At 36.9% G+C, this 14671-nt stretch overlaps 1 protein-coding gene across 4 annotated transcripts in view; it reads right to left on the bottom strand.

Annotated features, from left to right (window-relative positions):
* MYEF2 (myelin expression factor 2) overlaps positions 1-14671 on the bottom strand; it is a 35155-nt gene that overhangs the window by 5118 nt on the left and 15366 nt on the right. Inside the window, exons 8-16 of one of the 4 annotated variants that reach the window (XM_084775530.1) lie at positions 14489-14538; positions 14346-14409; positions 6089-6190; positions 4813-4863; positions 4469-4537; positions 4055-4153; positions 3699-3770; positions 1977-2185; positions 1761-1812 (exon numbers count right to left, since the gene is read on the bottom strand). In XM_084775530.1, the coding sequence (XP_084631656.1) occupies positions 1761-1812; positions 1977-2185; positions 3699-3770; positions 4055-4153; positions 4469-4537; positions 4813-4863; positions 6089-6190; positions 14346-14409; positions 14489-14538 (768 nt within the window). The remainder of the gene's footprint in view (positions 1-1760; positions 1813-1976; positions 2186-3698; positions 3771-4054; positions 4154-4468; positions 4538-4812; positions 4864-6088; positions 6191-14345; positions 14410-14488; positions 14539-14671) is intronic. The other 3 variants (XM_084775533.1, XM_084775531.1, XM_084775532.1) reach the window with 3 other exon arrangements.

Here is a 14671-nt window from a genome sequence, read left to right as displayed (position 1 = left end):
TATCCTAAAGAGCCTCAATCTGGGCTAAAAGAAAATTAGGAAATCATTGTAACAAAAGCTAAAACAGCTAAAAGAAATTTACGTATAAAATCCATGTGAACCCCTGACAGCAGGCCATAAATGCTTTTTAGTTTCCTTTTTTCCCCCCCTTTGCCTTCAGTCCTGGTAACTAAACCAAGCACCCTACCACTGAGCAACATCATCTTTCTTGGTTTTGTTTTGTTTGTTTCATTTTTTTAATTCCAAATAACCTTTTTTGTTTTTATTGAAAATAGATTCTTTTCTCATATAAAACATCCTGACCTCAGTTTCCCCTCCCTCCCTCCACTCCTAACACAACCCCTCACCCACCTGCTCCTGCAGATCTACCCTCCTTCAAGAGCAGGTCTCCAAGAAATGACAGCCAAACAGGACAAAACAAGACATAAAGCAAAAGCCCTCTTGTTGAGGCTGGACAAGGCAACTCAATAGGAGGAAAGAGTCCCAAGCGCAGGCAAAAGAGTAAGGAGTACAAACATTCCCACTGTTAGGAGAGTCACAAAAACACCAACCTAGCAGCCATAACCTGATGCAGACTCACGTAGGTCATGTAGGCCCCATGCTTGCTGGTTCACTCTCTGGGAGCCCATGGGAGCCCTGCTTAGCTGATCTGTGGGCCATGTTTTCCCAGTATCCTCCACCTTCTCTTGGTTTTTATTTTGATGTTTGATGTTGAGACAGTTTCACTATATTGTCCAAGCTGACTTTAAATTGATTCTGTAGGCCAGGCAGGCCTTGAACTTGTGGTATCCTACCTCAGGCTCCCAAGTAGATGGAATTACAAGGCTGGACCACCAGGCTCAGATAGAAAGGTTATTATTGCGGAAGAACACTAAAGTTACCTGGTTTTTTTGGTTTTTGCTTTTCATGTCTTTAAAAATATTCAAGATGTTGGACATGGTGTTGCACACCTTTAATCCTAACACTCTAGAGGAAAAGCAGCAGGCAAATCCTAGCTTTCTGTGAACTGTAGGAGGCCAAATGTACTACTTCCAGCTGCTTTTCAGCATAATGTGTTACATGTATATCTTACTATACATGTATAGTGTGATTTTAGGCTGGGATTCTATGTAACAGAAGGAAAACTGTTGCTCTGTGCCAGCCACACAATTCCTCCAATCACATTATACAATCATATTCATTCTCTCTCTCCCTCCCTCTCCCTCCCCCCCACCTCTCTCTCTCTCTTCCCTCTCTCTCTCTCTCTCTCTCTCTCTCTCTCTCTCTCTCTCTCTCTTTCTGAGGAAAGCTTTACCAATTAAGAAATCTTAAAACAAGATGAGTATAGCACAGAAAACGCTTTATTTGAAATTAATAAACTAGCCAATATACAGACCTTAGGAATAATTTAAGGTCTGTAGCTAGTGTCATTATAGCCAAGAACAGTTTCCAAAGGACTAGAAGAGCCACCAAGATGTACCTGTATCTAGCAGGGTTCTATGTTACTTAGCTTAATATTCCTATGGTGTGCAGGCAATATAGCGTTACAGAATGGACGAGACTTCTTTACGAGTGACAACAGGCTACCCTGTCAAGTCTTTACTAGGCCCTGTTGCCTGTTCCAAGTCACCAGACACCAAAACTATTACTTACCTGAACTTGAATCAGACAAGAATATGACTGGAATAAGCCAAGATCTAAACATGGTATTTCAAAGTTTAAAAATCAGATTTTCCCCCACAAGAAATTTCAACATAATCTTCAGCTACTGGTATACTTACCACATTGGCTGAATTTCTCTTTTAATTTCTGCCAAGTCAAGTCAAAAGGAAGCTAGAATAAAAAGAGAAATTTGTAGCATATATATGTTACATAAATAATATTTATATTTCCCTATATATAAAAGTAATATCTTACACACAGAGAGAGAGAGAGAGAGAGAGAGAGAGAGAGAGAGAGAGAATTTAACTTTGCAATACATTTATTTATTTGCTTACATTTCTAACAAATATCTGGTTGCCCTTGGAGCCTAATCTGTCTCTCATTGCACTTCCCATGGGGCCTGATAAGAAGCCTCGATCGACGTCAATGCTCCTCTCCAGCACTGCTCCGATCCCGGGTCCCATCCTGTCGAAGCTGGAGCCCATGCGGTCCAGGCTCAGGCCCAGGCCTCCAGTCCCAGTGCCCATGCCACTCATGCTGCCACCTGCAGGGTGAGGAAGGGCCGGGGGGGTTGGGGGGTTCAAGTTTTAAAAACAAAACAAAGACAGCAAGAGAGAAGAAAGGAAAAGAACAATCAGTTTTGAAAATGGAGAGAAAAATTCATTTCTATAACAGAAAATTATTTCCATAGAGAAAACAAATGATAGATTTTGGTATACATTTGGTTACTTGGGAAAAGTTAACTTTAGTTACTATATAATTATATATGCCTCTATAAAATAATATTCTAATCATAAAACATATTATATATTTAAATCCTCCAGCATTTTCATATTATAATAGTTTTTAACTCTTATATTTTACAATAATAGCAAATATAGTAACTGTTGAAAACAAACTTACAGAGAGAAATATAAATTGTTACAAGTCTAGCATACGGGTCACTCTCATCACCCCCACACATCGTCCTTTCCTTGCTCACCTTTTACCTCAGTATATGCACCTCTGTTTCCCACAAATCAATTCAACTTTCAGTAACCAAAGACAACAGTAACTCAATATTACATAGAACTGGCAAAGGGAAATTACTGTCCTTTAAACAAAGCTTGAAAATTTCATTCCTCACTCGTAACTACTCTTGCACTGATTTTACTTCCAGTCTCCCTTAATTATCCTGATCTCATTCTCAAAATGTCATCCTTTCTCATACCTAATATCCCTACATAAAAATCCAAAAATGTATTATGACTTCCCAGCTGGCTTTCTGTTAATAACAATGTAACTGAGGAAACAGAGAAGTAAACACTGAGATAAAAGGGGAAGGTGAGGACCATACTGAGAAGAAAATGAACGCGCAAGGATGGCAGAGCAGGAAATAAAAGGAGAAGCATGTGGAAAGCAAATGTATCCAACAGACAGGAATTCAAATCCATGCTTAGTAAATTTACTTCCTGTTTCCTGAAATTTCCACACTCAAAGGAAGCCAGTAAGATACGGACATCTCACAGGCACAGCCAAGTCAGCGATGCCTGTCAGAAACTCAGTCACATGGCAGGCTTAGGTGAGGATTACCATGTGGGCATGGGAGCTGAGGGGGAAGTATGTGGCATTCTCTAGTGCTGCAACACACCCATGGTTTTGAAACGTCTAAGAAGAGAGGAAAATAATCACTCTTCCTTCTTAACTCTCCACTTCAGGAAGTCATTAAAATTTGGTGCTTTGTCTCCATCTGCCAGAGGCATGAGGCATAGAGATGAAGCAAGCTAGGAGCCGTTGTGCAAACAAAACAGAACTAAGGCTGTGTCTGTGACATGGGATGTGGAGAGACAATTTTTGGACTGGCTACTGAATACACATTCTGGTATTAGTTGAGAAATATATAAAAAAAGTTAATTTTCAAACATCAATCAAACCTTAAATCATTAAATATTTCAAAATATGGTTAAGACACATTAACACATAAGAGCAAAGTATTGCTGGACTACAAAACTACTCTCACAAACTCCTTGCAAGCACTCAAATACTACTCAGTAAATTCTATTAAAATTTAAACCTACTTATTCCAGTTCCTACTGGACCCATGTTAGAAGCTCCTATTCTTCCTGCAAACCCTCCAATCATTGCACTGCCTAAACAAGGATGGAAAGATAATATACTAATTAATTTAAATAACAACACTTCAAAATGCCCATGGTACTATACTCACAAATAACAAAACATCATATAATTTTCTGGAAATAAAATTAAAATATTTAAGATACTGTCAAAGGGAGTCACAAAATGAAAATCCCTAGTGTTTTTTTCCTAGTAACAAACTATGTAAATTATAACTTTTTAAAAATTGTTTCACCAAAACCAATAGTTTTTTAAGAATATGACCTGCAAAAAGAAAAAAGTATGCAACCAGCCCTACCAAGTCTACCAAAGGAATCGCCAAAGCCTCGATTTATTCCAATATCACCACGTCCGAAATCTCGCTCCATGCTACTAGTCATTGCACCACGGTATAGCTCTGAAAAGATGTGCAACAAATTAACCCTTCTTCAAATACATCAATGCAAGGAAAAACATTCAGCACTGTCTAAGCTAAACTGAAGGGGAAAAGAAGCAGAAGTTATCAGTACAAAACGGTCTGTGGCATACCAACCTGTCCCATATACTCACTATACACCCCAGCCCATCCTTCCATGCTTACAAGTGCGCTGTAGTGCCCACATGCCTTCTGAAGACTCCTACAACATCTACTCCTATGTGTGTGAAGTAAGAATCTCAATACTAGGGAAAGTAAGGATAATATAACTCCCCTGACCTTATAACATTCACCTACCTCCCATTCGGCCAACTCCACCAAATCCTGCCATGCTATTCATTGCTTCCAGACCACCAAACCCAACTCCTATGAAACAGAGAATAAACTTGAGACTTTATAGCTCTGTAGATGAACAGTACATTCTGGAAATGTTAAGTCACCAGGAAGTGCTTCCTCCGTTTCACCTTGTGCAGGTACTTAACACATCACCTTCCTTTAAGGTGTTTTAGGCTCAGTGTTTGGCAACAGCCTTTAGAACACGAGCCAACAATAAACCATGAGTTTTTCTAGAATTCTCAACACAGTTTCTACTTTCTTTAAAATGGCGATGAGTACATGCAAAAACAAATACTTATACATACCTCCTCCAATTCTATTCATTCCTCCAAAACCCGGACCATCCATTCCCATACCTCAAATAAAATACACAGTATGTACTTTCAGTCAATCTTATTTTGTGACTAACGAATGACATCATAGCAAAATAAATACCATTGGTTTAGTCACAATGGGACACTAGAGAAGCAGGTGCAGGGTATAGAAGGATGGTTTACAGAGCTATGTCATAGTGGCTGACTAGTCACCAGTCTTCAAAACAGGCTCTGATCATCAGACAAGAAAAGTTTACTGGTCACATACAAGATCCAGTCGGAGAGTAACTAGAACCAGTGTGCATTCTTTCAGGTACAGTGATGTCACTATAGCAGACCTAGAGATGAGACTATAAAGCAAAGACGCCTCTAAACACACAGCAGTTAACAGGGATGGTCTGGGGACCTTTGAAAAGCAAAGAGGTCAAAATGATTTCCAACAGTCAATACTTCTGAATTACATGACTATTTTCCCTCATGTTTTCATGATACAATGTGGAACTTAACATCAACTACATGGTGCATGCTATCATAACAAACACAGACTCGGACACAACAGTATAGCTATCTACATTAACCCAAACACTATAAAGAGATGCCAAAAATAGAATCACTCTTTCATTTTTATTAGAAATAACTTTATTTTCTTAAAAATAATACTTATATTAATTACATGTTTGACATTGTGTGCAAGGAATGTAATTTTAGGGTTAAGATTGGCATCAGGGTTAATCATGACTTTCAAATAGTAGGCTAATTTTTACAATTTTAAGTTTTGTATGATACAGTAAACATTGAGCAACATAACCACAGAAACAAAATTCATGTTAGGTTCTCAACAAACTTGAAAGAATGAAGTTTGCTGAATGTAAGAGTTAGAAAACCAATCTCTAAAGATAATTAAGAGCCCAAGTAGCAGGGAAATGCTACTTCAAAGCTACCATCCAAGCATAATAAATTTAAATTGCTTATGCTATGCCATGTTGCCACCTATTCCACAAATCTGTATTCAACAAAATTCAAGGAGCTAAATTGAGATTTCATCTACCTTAAAGCCACTTCAGTATGCATTGCACTCAAGGGCTAGCTTTCACGTGCCTGCCCTCTTTTTATGTCACCTGCTCTCTCAAAGTTTGTTCCTTCTTCAGACAGAATTCATATCCTAAACATTTCTAAAACAGAGTTTCCTAAACAATGAGACTAATAAATATAAGCTTTATTAAACAGCAAGCAGAACACTTACAAGAGTTTTTAAGAAAAAACTTACCACTTGGACCCAAATTTCCCATTACACCACTGATGTTCAACTGGCTGGCACTAATAGGTTGTCCACCTGGACCAAGTCCCATTCCAATGCCTCCAAGACCACCTAAATCACAAACAACAACATTACCAAGACTCATATAAACCTAATTAGCTGTATTCTTACAATGGTATCTAAAAGGTTGCAGAAAGCAGGGGTTCTTGTTTTCATCAGAAAGCACCATACATAAAGACTATAATAGCATTTATGAATGAAAATAATTTTATGAAGGAGGTTCAGCTTATTTTCCACTTGAAGGCACTGAGAGGCCTAACAAACTGGCAAGAAGAAATGGCTGTGTGAGTAAGGGTTTGATTGCAAACAAAAGGACCTGTCTTCGGTACCCAGAATGCACCTTTTTTTAAAGCCAGGAATGGTACTGGATACATGTAATCTTACTGCTGGTGAGGTAGCAGATCCCTAGGGCTCAGTCAGTCTAGTCTAGTTTACTCATCAAGTTCCAGGGAGTGAGAAACTCTATCTCAAAAAAGGAAAAAAGAAAGAAAGAAAAGAAAGTAGACACTACTGTAGAACTCTCTTCTCCAGGAATGATACCACAATTGCTATCTTTAGATCAGAGCTGTTGTGATTACCCACAAGAGACACTCCCAAAATTGGGTCCACTAATAATATACTTTCGTGTAAGGAAGAGAGCTCATAAGACAGTACTTATACCCAAGAGGAGTCAACTATTGGTTGGAGAAGTAGTGGGAATAATGACACATATAACTATTTCTTGCTGGTATGGCAACATGTACATTGCCCATACTCCTATAAACTACCACAGTTAAATTCACCAGCTCACCAAACAAGACTTGGATGAATCATTTCTTTAGTCTGTGGCTGCTACCTCTCTGGCTTGAAAGACCTTTCTCATCCTCGGGCAGTCAAATAGTACAGACATACCTGAAAATGAGCATCTTGCCCAATTTGTAGAATCACTAAAGCATTAGTATTACATTCAAAACAGTTCAAATAAAACTGTAAAGTCCAACAATTACTGAAGAAATAAGACTGAGCTTGTACAGTGGACACAGCCGTTAGTCAACATTCTCAGCACTCAAAAGCAGAGACAGAGGCAGAAACACAGCAGAGGGCTGTGAGTAACAGGGTCAGCCAGAGCTATATATAACAAACTCTTGTCTCAAACAACCAACACCAAATCCATTTTTAAAATTTGTAATAAGGGTCTGGAGAGATGGCTCAATGATTAAGAGCAACTGTTACTCTTGCAGAAGACCTAGGTTCAGTTCTCAGCACCCAAAGGGCAGATCACAAGCATGTCTAACTCTAGTATGAGGATCCAACACCCTTTTCTGACATCCCCAGACACTGCACACATCTATGCAGACAAATATCCACACATAAAACATCTTTTAAAAACCCACAGCATCGGGGCTGGAGAGATGGCTCAGTGGTTAAAAGCACCGAATGCTTTTCCAGAAGACCTGGGCTCAATTACCAGCACCCACATGGCAGCTCACTACTGTCTATTAACTCCAAGATCTCAGACATACATGCCAGCAAAACACCAATGCACAGTAAATAAAAATAAATAAAATTTTAAAAACCTACAACACTGAAAAAACTAATAATAATTGCCTGGTTTTGTCATAAACATTTATTTACATTTACAGAATAAATGTTTCATAGCTATTAGGCAAATGAAGAAACTTTTGAGACCTTATGTTACCTGAACACTGCCATTTACTTATGTGATTAAGTTTAGATTTTATGACTTGTTTTTAAATTGAAGGTTTTTTGGTGGGTATTGTTTTGTTACTGATGCTCTATAGACATACAGACAGATGGACAGCCAACTTTAGAAAGTGAAATAATAACCACTTCTGGACATATATCCAAAGAACTTCAAATATCCACCAAAAGACAGAGAGATAGTGAAAACATGCTAATATACACAATGGAGATTTATCCAGCTGTAAAGGAAAATGAGATTTGGAGGGGGGAAAATGGTAAACTTGGAAAGTATATTAAATGTGGTGAGCCAACTCAAAAAAGCCACATGTTCCTCCTTCATTTGCAGACTCGAGTTATACTGAATGCATGACTAAAATAAACAGGTGTCGGGTGGGTCAAGCCCAAAAATGCAGAGAGGAGAGCAAGAGTGGGTTATATTAGGTGACAAGAAAGGACACAACATAGGCAAAAAGACACACCAGCTATGAAAGAATTTATAAAGCTGTTTTTCCCTAGTTTTCACGGTGCATATCTGGATTCCACTTTCCGTGCACTGCAGTCGCAAGAACCATTTCTGCATTCCCAGAGTCCAGTTAGTGTTACTCCCCTGAGGCAATGACTGTGGAAGCTGAGCTTTCTTGTAATACCATGGCCATTAAAACAAAAGGAATCAGACATGACTAGCCACTGAGCCTATCTGTTACACTACATTGGCCCAGTTGGGGAAAAAAATATATAGCAATTAAGGTTAAGGGCTGAGAAAGAATTACATTCTGTTAAGTTTGAGGTTTTTCTGTTTTTTCTTTTTCCTAAACAGACTACAGACATATGGTAATTTTAAACTGCGCAGATCAATATGAAGTAAATGTTTCTGTGTCTAACTGAGACCCAACTGGACCAACAGCACATCAACCATGCTCATGTGTACAAGCACTATCGCATCAGTTCTGACAGTATTGTAATCTCAAAGAATTATAAAAAAGAAAAAAGCTTAATGTCAGAGGCATGGGAAATGAGATCTTTCTTACTTGCCAAGTTATAGTAAAATTTGAGTGAATCAGATGAAAGAGAAATCTGATTCTATCAAAGCCCATGACCTTATATTGTATCCAAGAGAGAAGAAAATACAAAAATACCAATCATTTTAAACAGTAAAGTATATATAAGGACACATTTTTAAAGTTATTGTTTGAGAATTTCATATGTGTTTTGATTAAATCACTGCCCCACTCCTTCTCCCAATTCCTTCCATAGGCCTTCCCATCACTTTGCCTCCCAACTTCATATACTTTTTTGTTGCTCTTTTAACCTATTGAGTCCACTTAGTATTTTATTTCCATGGGTTTAGGGACATCACCTGGAACATGGACATTCTCTCAGGGGCAGTCTCTCTTCCCTAGCAACCACTGATTGCTCAGCTATGGATGGGATTTCATGTGCTCCTTCACCAGTCACCCAGGCTGATATTTTAGCTGGCTTGATTGTGCAGGTCTTGAGCACTAAAGTTTACTGGCAATAGAGGGGGATGCCGTTGGGATATTGAACAACGGTGACCCTGACCAGGTAACTGGAATGGGAGGAAGGCTGCCTTACAAAGGGAGAAAGGGCAGTATTCAAAATGTAAGACTGATAATTTTCCAGAATTTATCTTTAAAGTTTTCAACCATTGTAAAAGCTCAATAAATTGTAATCCACACTCATACTGCAGTAGAACTGTCCACCAGAGACCAAGACTTTAAAATTAACTCCATGAATAACAGACTACCAATAAAGGGGGGGAGGAGGGGAATAACTCAAAGAGCTTATCTGAATTATGAATTAGCAACAAAGAAAACCAGAAAATGAAATCTATTTTCAAAGTCCTAAGATGAAATAACTTAATCATAAACTCTCTAACAAATCAAACTATCTTAGAAGACATTTACAGAGCAGGCAAAATTGAAAAAACTTACTAACAATAAAGTCTCACTGAAAAATAAATAAATAAAAGCTTAACAAATAGATATAGATGCTCCAAAAGAAAATGAGTAATAACATATCTAAGAATAATGACAAGAGAAGAAAATAATGTCAATGGTGTTACATTTGAAAAGTAAAAGAATTAAAACTCAGTGATAAAAGCACGCAATCACTAGGAAAGGCATTAGAATTAAAGAGGATACAAAACTAACTTCAAGCTTTATACATACATATCTAGGGTTACCATTAAAAACAAAGACAAACATTTAAAGTACAAAGGATGAAACACAAAATAAGAAAATGAAAATCTATCCAAATGAACCAAAAAATGTGAAGAAATTTAATTCAACTTCACATAAAAGATTGCTAAATTCTTTTAGTGTAATTGCAGCTATAACATTTACACACACACACACACACATCAAAAACAGTATTACTTAAAAAAATAAACAACACGAGATTATTATATTTAGTATTATACATGGACTAAGCATAATTACAAAATCACCTTCCAATAAATTACTTGATTCATCGGGATAATCATCAATTCTAATCTTAGATATACTCGCTAGTTTAAAAATATTTGCAAAATATTTAAATTTTTAAAAATATTTCACAATATTTCAAAATAGTTTCAACAAGAAAGTGGATAAATCTATGAATATACTGAGAAATTTTACCATCAAATATACTTCTCAGTAACTGATAACCCAAATAGATAAAATGATGAGAAAGAATAAAAGAGAAAAATAATTAACTAACATTTAATAAACATAGAAGACTTATAAAAATGGATGTACGGGTAGGCCATCCATAATGAAATTCTAAGAATTTCACAGAATCACAATCATATAGACCATGGTGTATCACCATATTGAACCTAAGTTAGAAAGCAGTAAGAAATAAAGAACTCATGAATTTGGAAATTCAACTTATATTTTCAAATAAAAAATACTAAAGAATTATTGTAGTGTTAATTTATAAACACTGAACTATAAAAAAAGTCCATAGAAGAACCTATGTACAGTAGCTAAGTGTACAATTCTAATTGCTTATATTAGAAAAGAGAGGCTGAAAATCAGTGAAATGTACATCCAACGCAGAGTTAGGACAAAAGACTAACTCTCAATAAAGAGGAGGGGCAGGGCATAGTGGCGCATGCCTTTAATCCCAGCACTCAGGAGGCAGAGGCAGGCGGATGGCTGTGAGTTCAAGACCAGCCTGGTCTACAAAGCAAGTCCAGGACAGCCAAGGCTACACAGAGAAACCCTGTCTCGAAAAACCAAAAAAAAAAAGAAAGAAAGAAAGAAAGAAAAAAAGAAAAAGAAAAAAGAGGGAAAGAAATAAAGAAACTAAATATGCTGAAAACAGAACCCATTCTTCACAAACACGTATAATTTGACAAGTTTCTAGAGATAATGAGTCAGTAAATAGAGAAACTATATTGGGCTGGAGAGACGGCTCGGCTATTTAAAGCACGTCCTGCCTTTGCAAGGGGCCCAAGTTTGGTTCCCAATACCCATACTGTACAGCTCACAACCACCTGTAAGTCCAGCACCAAGAGATCCAAAATCTTCTTCTGGCCCTCAGTAGGAACTGAACTCACATGCACAAACCTACATACACACACACATACACACATAAATACATATAACTAAAATAAAATCATTATAAAGAGGGAACAGAACTATGAGTATAGTGACAATTTAAGACAGTATTACTAATAAAACTCAACCCTGAGCTATCAGGGGGTGTTTGCTGCTAATCCCAACAGCCTGAGTTCAGTCTCTGGAACCTACATGGTAGAAGGGACTTGACTACCAAGAGCTGTCCTCTTATCTCTGACACATGCCAGAGCAAGCATATTCTCTCTCTCTCTCTCTCTCTCTCTCTCTCTCACACACACACACACACACACACACACACTCTAAATGTATGTTTAAAAAAACAATGTTCAAGACAGACAAAAACTAACTCAAGTAGCAATGACAAATATGACCACTAAACAAGTTTTGCCCCAAATATGTATGTGAAGGCCAATTTTATACAATTTATAGTAAAACAAACAAATATACGAGGTAATTCTTAAAGAAAAAGAATATTCCAATTCAGTACTACTTCTAATAATTTAAAATGTAAATTAATCTAAAAAGCAGAAAAATATATTAAGTATCAATAGGTAAAGTGAAGATCTCAGCTTTATCAATAAAAAATTAGGAACAAAACATGAAACAGTGAACTATAAAATGACATGGCTCACACTGCATCTTAAACTCAACAAAGTTATTCTTTTTTATGGATATGTAAATGTGCACTAATAACATATTCATGAGTTATCTCCCCTAGGTAAAGAACACATTGAGAGGTGGCTATTAGAGGTGGGATATTAGATTTTTTTAATCTAATTAATATATGGCATATAAGAACTACAAAAATAATTTTACTTTTGTCTGCATATTTAAAATATTTCATTATAAAATTAATAATAATGAAAGAACATGAAGAGAAACAGCAACGTATAGTAATGTTGCAAGCAATAGAGAACGTGGAGTGCTTATACCACTGTTTGGTTATGCTTCGAAATTTAGTGATTAGTGGGAATGTCTTAAGAATCTGTAAATCTAAATCTACTCCAGGAATGGTTTTTAGTTCTGGGATTGATTTCAGGACCTCACTACACTAATCAAAGGCTCTCCCACTAAAGTATAACAGCACTCCCCCAACACACACCTTGGTTTTGGTGCTAAGGCTAGAACCCAGGGACGTATACATAGTAGGCAAGAGCTCTACCACTGAGCCATCTTCAGCCTCTGAGCTTTAGTTTGAGAAAGGGCCTCATTAAGTTGTCCAAGCTGCCTTGCACTCACGCTACAAGCTGAGGCAGGCCTTGGACTTGACCTTTAGAGTATCCTGCCTAAGCCTTGAGGATAACAAGCCTGTGCCCCAGGCTTGGCTCAGGACATCTAAAGAAAAGAAGGAAAAATAGTGAATACTTTTATACAAAAATGTATAATTTACTTTGTTTGCTGGTTAACACATTTAAGATAATTTCAGAGGCACCAAAATGTATCAATATTACATTAAGGGGTGAAAACAAACCTCCTCCTGGATTAATTTGACCAAGAGTGAGCCCAAATTTGAATTCTCCACTTCTGTCTCTGTGTCTTCTATGTCTGTAGTTTGTGGCTGCTGAGCTATCTACAGTCTGTTGTGTCTGTGACTGCCTGAATTAGCCTGATGTCTGATTGTCTCTAACATAGAGCTATGCCCTGTATTTATCGAACAGCACAGAAAGCATGGCATGGGAAAAGGATAAAAAGTTCTTCAGAAATCTAATAGAACGTTTACAAGGGAAAGACTAAACTGACCAAGAATAGTAAACAACACCTGCCAACAGACATTACCAAGTTGTAGCCTATGTCGATTCCAACATGGTAGATGTTTGTTTTTGTTTTGTTTTTAACCTTTTGGCTGTTTTCAATAAATGATTACCACAATGTACATACATACATTATTCTGGATCGGGGGCTTAAGATTAAAGGTAAAGTATGTGTAAAAGCTGATTGACTGGGAGAGTCAACAGTAAGGTTGGTTATCACATTGTTCTCTTAAAAGACAGGTTAAATTTAAACAGGCTTGGCACACAGTAGGAGAGCAGGTTAAATACAGTCTTAAATGTTCTCAATGAGTATTAAGTTGGCTGTGAGATCCAGTAAAAGTCAGTCTCCATGAATGCAAGAAAAAATTTCATCAACTTGCATCCTACTCTGTTGGCTATTAAAGAAATAAAGGTTAAAACTCGTAAGACACAGAGCAGTAAAATGATTATGGAACACCAATAAAAATATTTGGAAAGAATTTTTGTTTTGTTTTTGTTTTGTTTTTTCGAGACAGGGTTTCTCTGTGCAGCCTTGGCTGTCCTAGACTCACTTTGTAGACCAAAGAAATTTTAACATGGAAAAATGGTTGTAATTTATTAAGGCCAAATTCTAAATAATTTATATAGTGATCTAAAACTAAACACACATACACACATTTACATATGCACACAAGAGAAAAAACATACATAAAAATGTCAAAAAAGACAGCTATCTATGGTAAAATTATAGGGTCTGTGACCCTTCTTGCATATGAGCTCACCAAATACATTAGAACTCATTGACTAGGTAGCAAAATAAAAAAAAGAAATTTTTTAAAGTCCCAGTATTTATTTTTTTTTCTTTTAGATTTATTTAGTATTATCTTTATTTGCTTTGGTTTTTTGCCTGCATGTATGAGGGTGGCAGATTCCTTGGAACTGATGTTGCAGACAGTTGTGAGCCACCATGTAGGTTGCTGGGAACTGAACTCAGGACCTCTGGAAGAGAAGTCAGTGCTCTCAACCTCCAAGCCATCTCTCCAGGTATTTTTTTCAGTCCTTAGGTAATCAGAAGCAGCAAAATGCCCAATTTCCAAACTAATCTCAGAGAGTGTGCAACTTCAGTGTAGGCATAAAAATAGTCTTCTGCTTTATACATAATGATTTAAAAAAAAAAGCTGCTTTCTAAGAACAGCTTATACTTACGAGGTAATTGTGATGTCTTACTATCATGTGAACGGTAGTCTTCATGAGGAACAGATTTGTCATCCTAATTGAAAAAAAAAAGTTTATCATACACATAGTTTTAATTGAAGAAACTGAGGTTGAGATGAGAAGTAGGAACTCACCATTTTAACATGCATAGGTCTATCAAATAAAAACTGCCCATTGAACATGGCTGGTAATTCAGTCAAGGAAAGCCAGTTAAGATGACTAAAAGTTATACTTGAAGACAGATTATCATATTTAAAGAGTCAAAACTTCCTCTACCATTTTAACATCATTAGACTTTATTCACCAACTTCATGTAA

The sequence above is a fragment of the Acomys minous genome, assembly GCF_964271855.1.
Source record: "Acomys minous genome assembly, chromosome: 3".
Lineage (NCBI taxonomy): Eukaryota > Metazoa > Chordata > Mammalia > Rodentia > Muridae > Acomys > Acomys minous.
The sequence above is the reverse complement of the archived record's forward strand: the minus strand, read 5'-3'. Positions and strand labels throughout refer to the sequence as shown.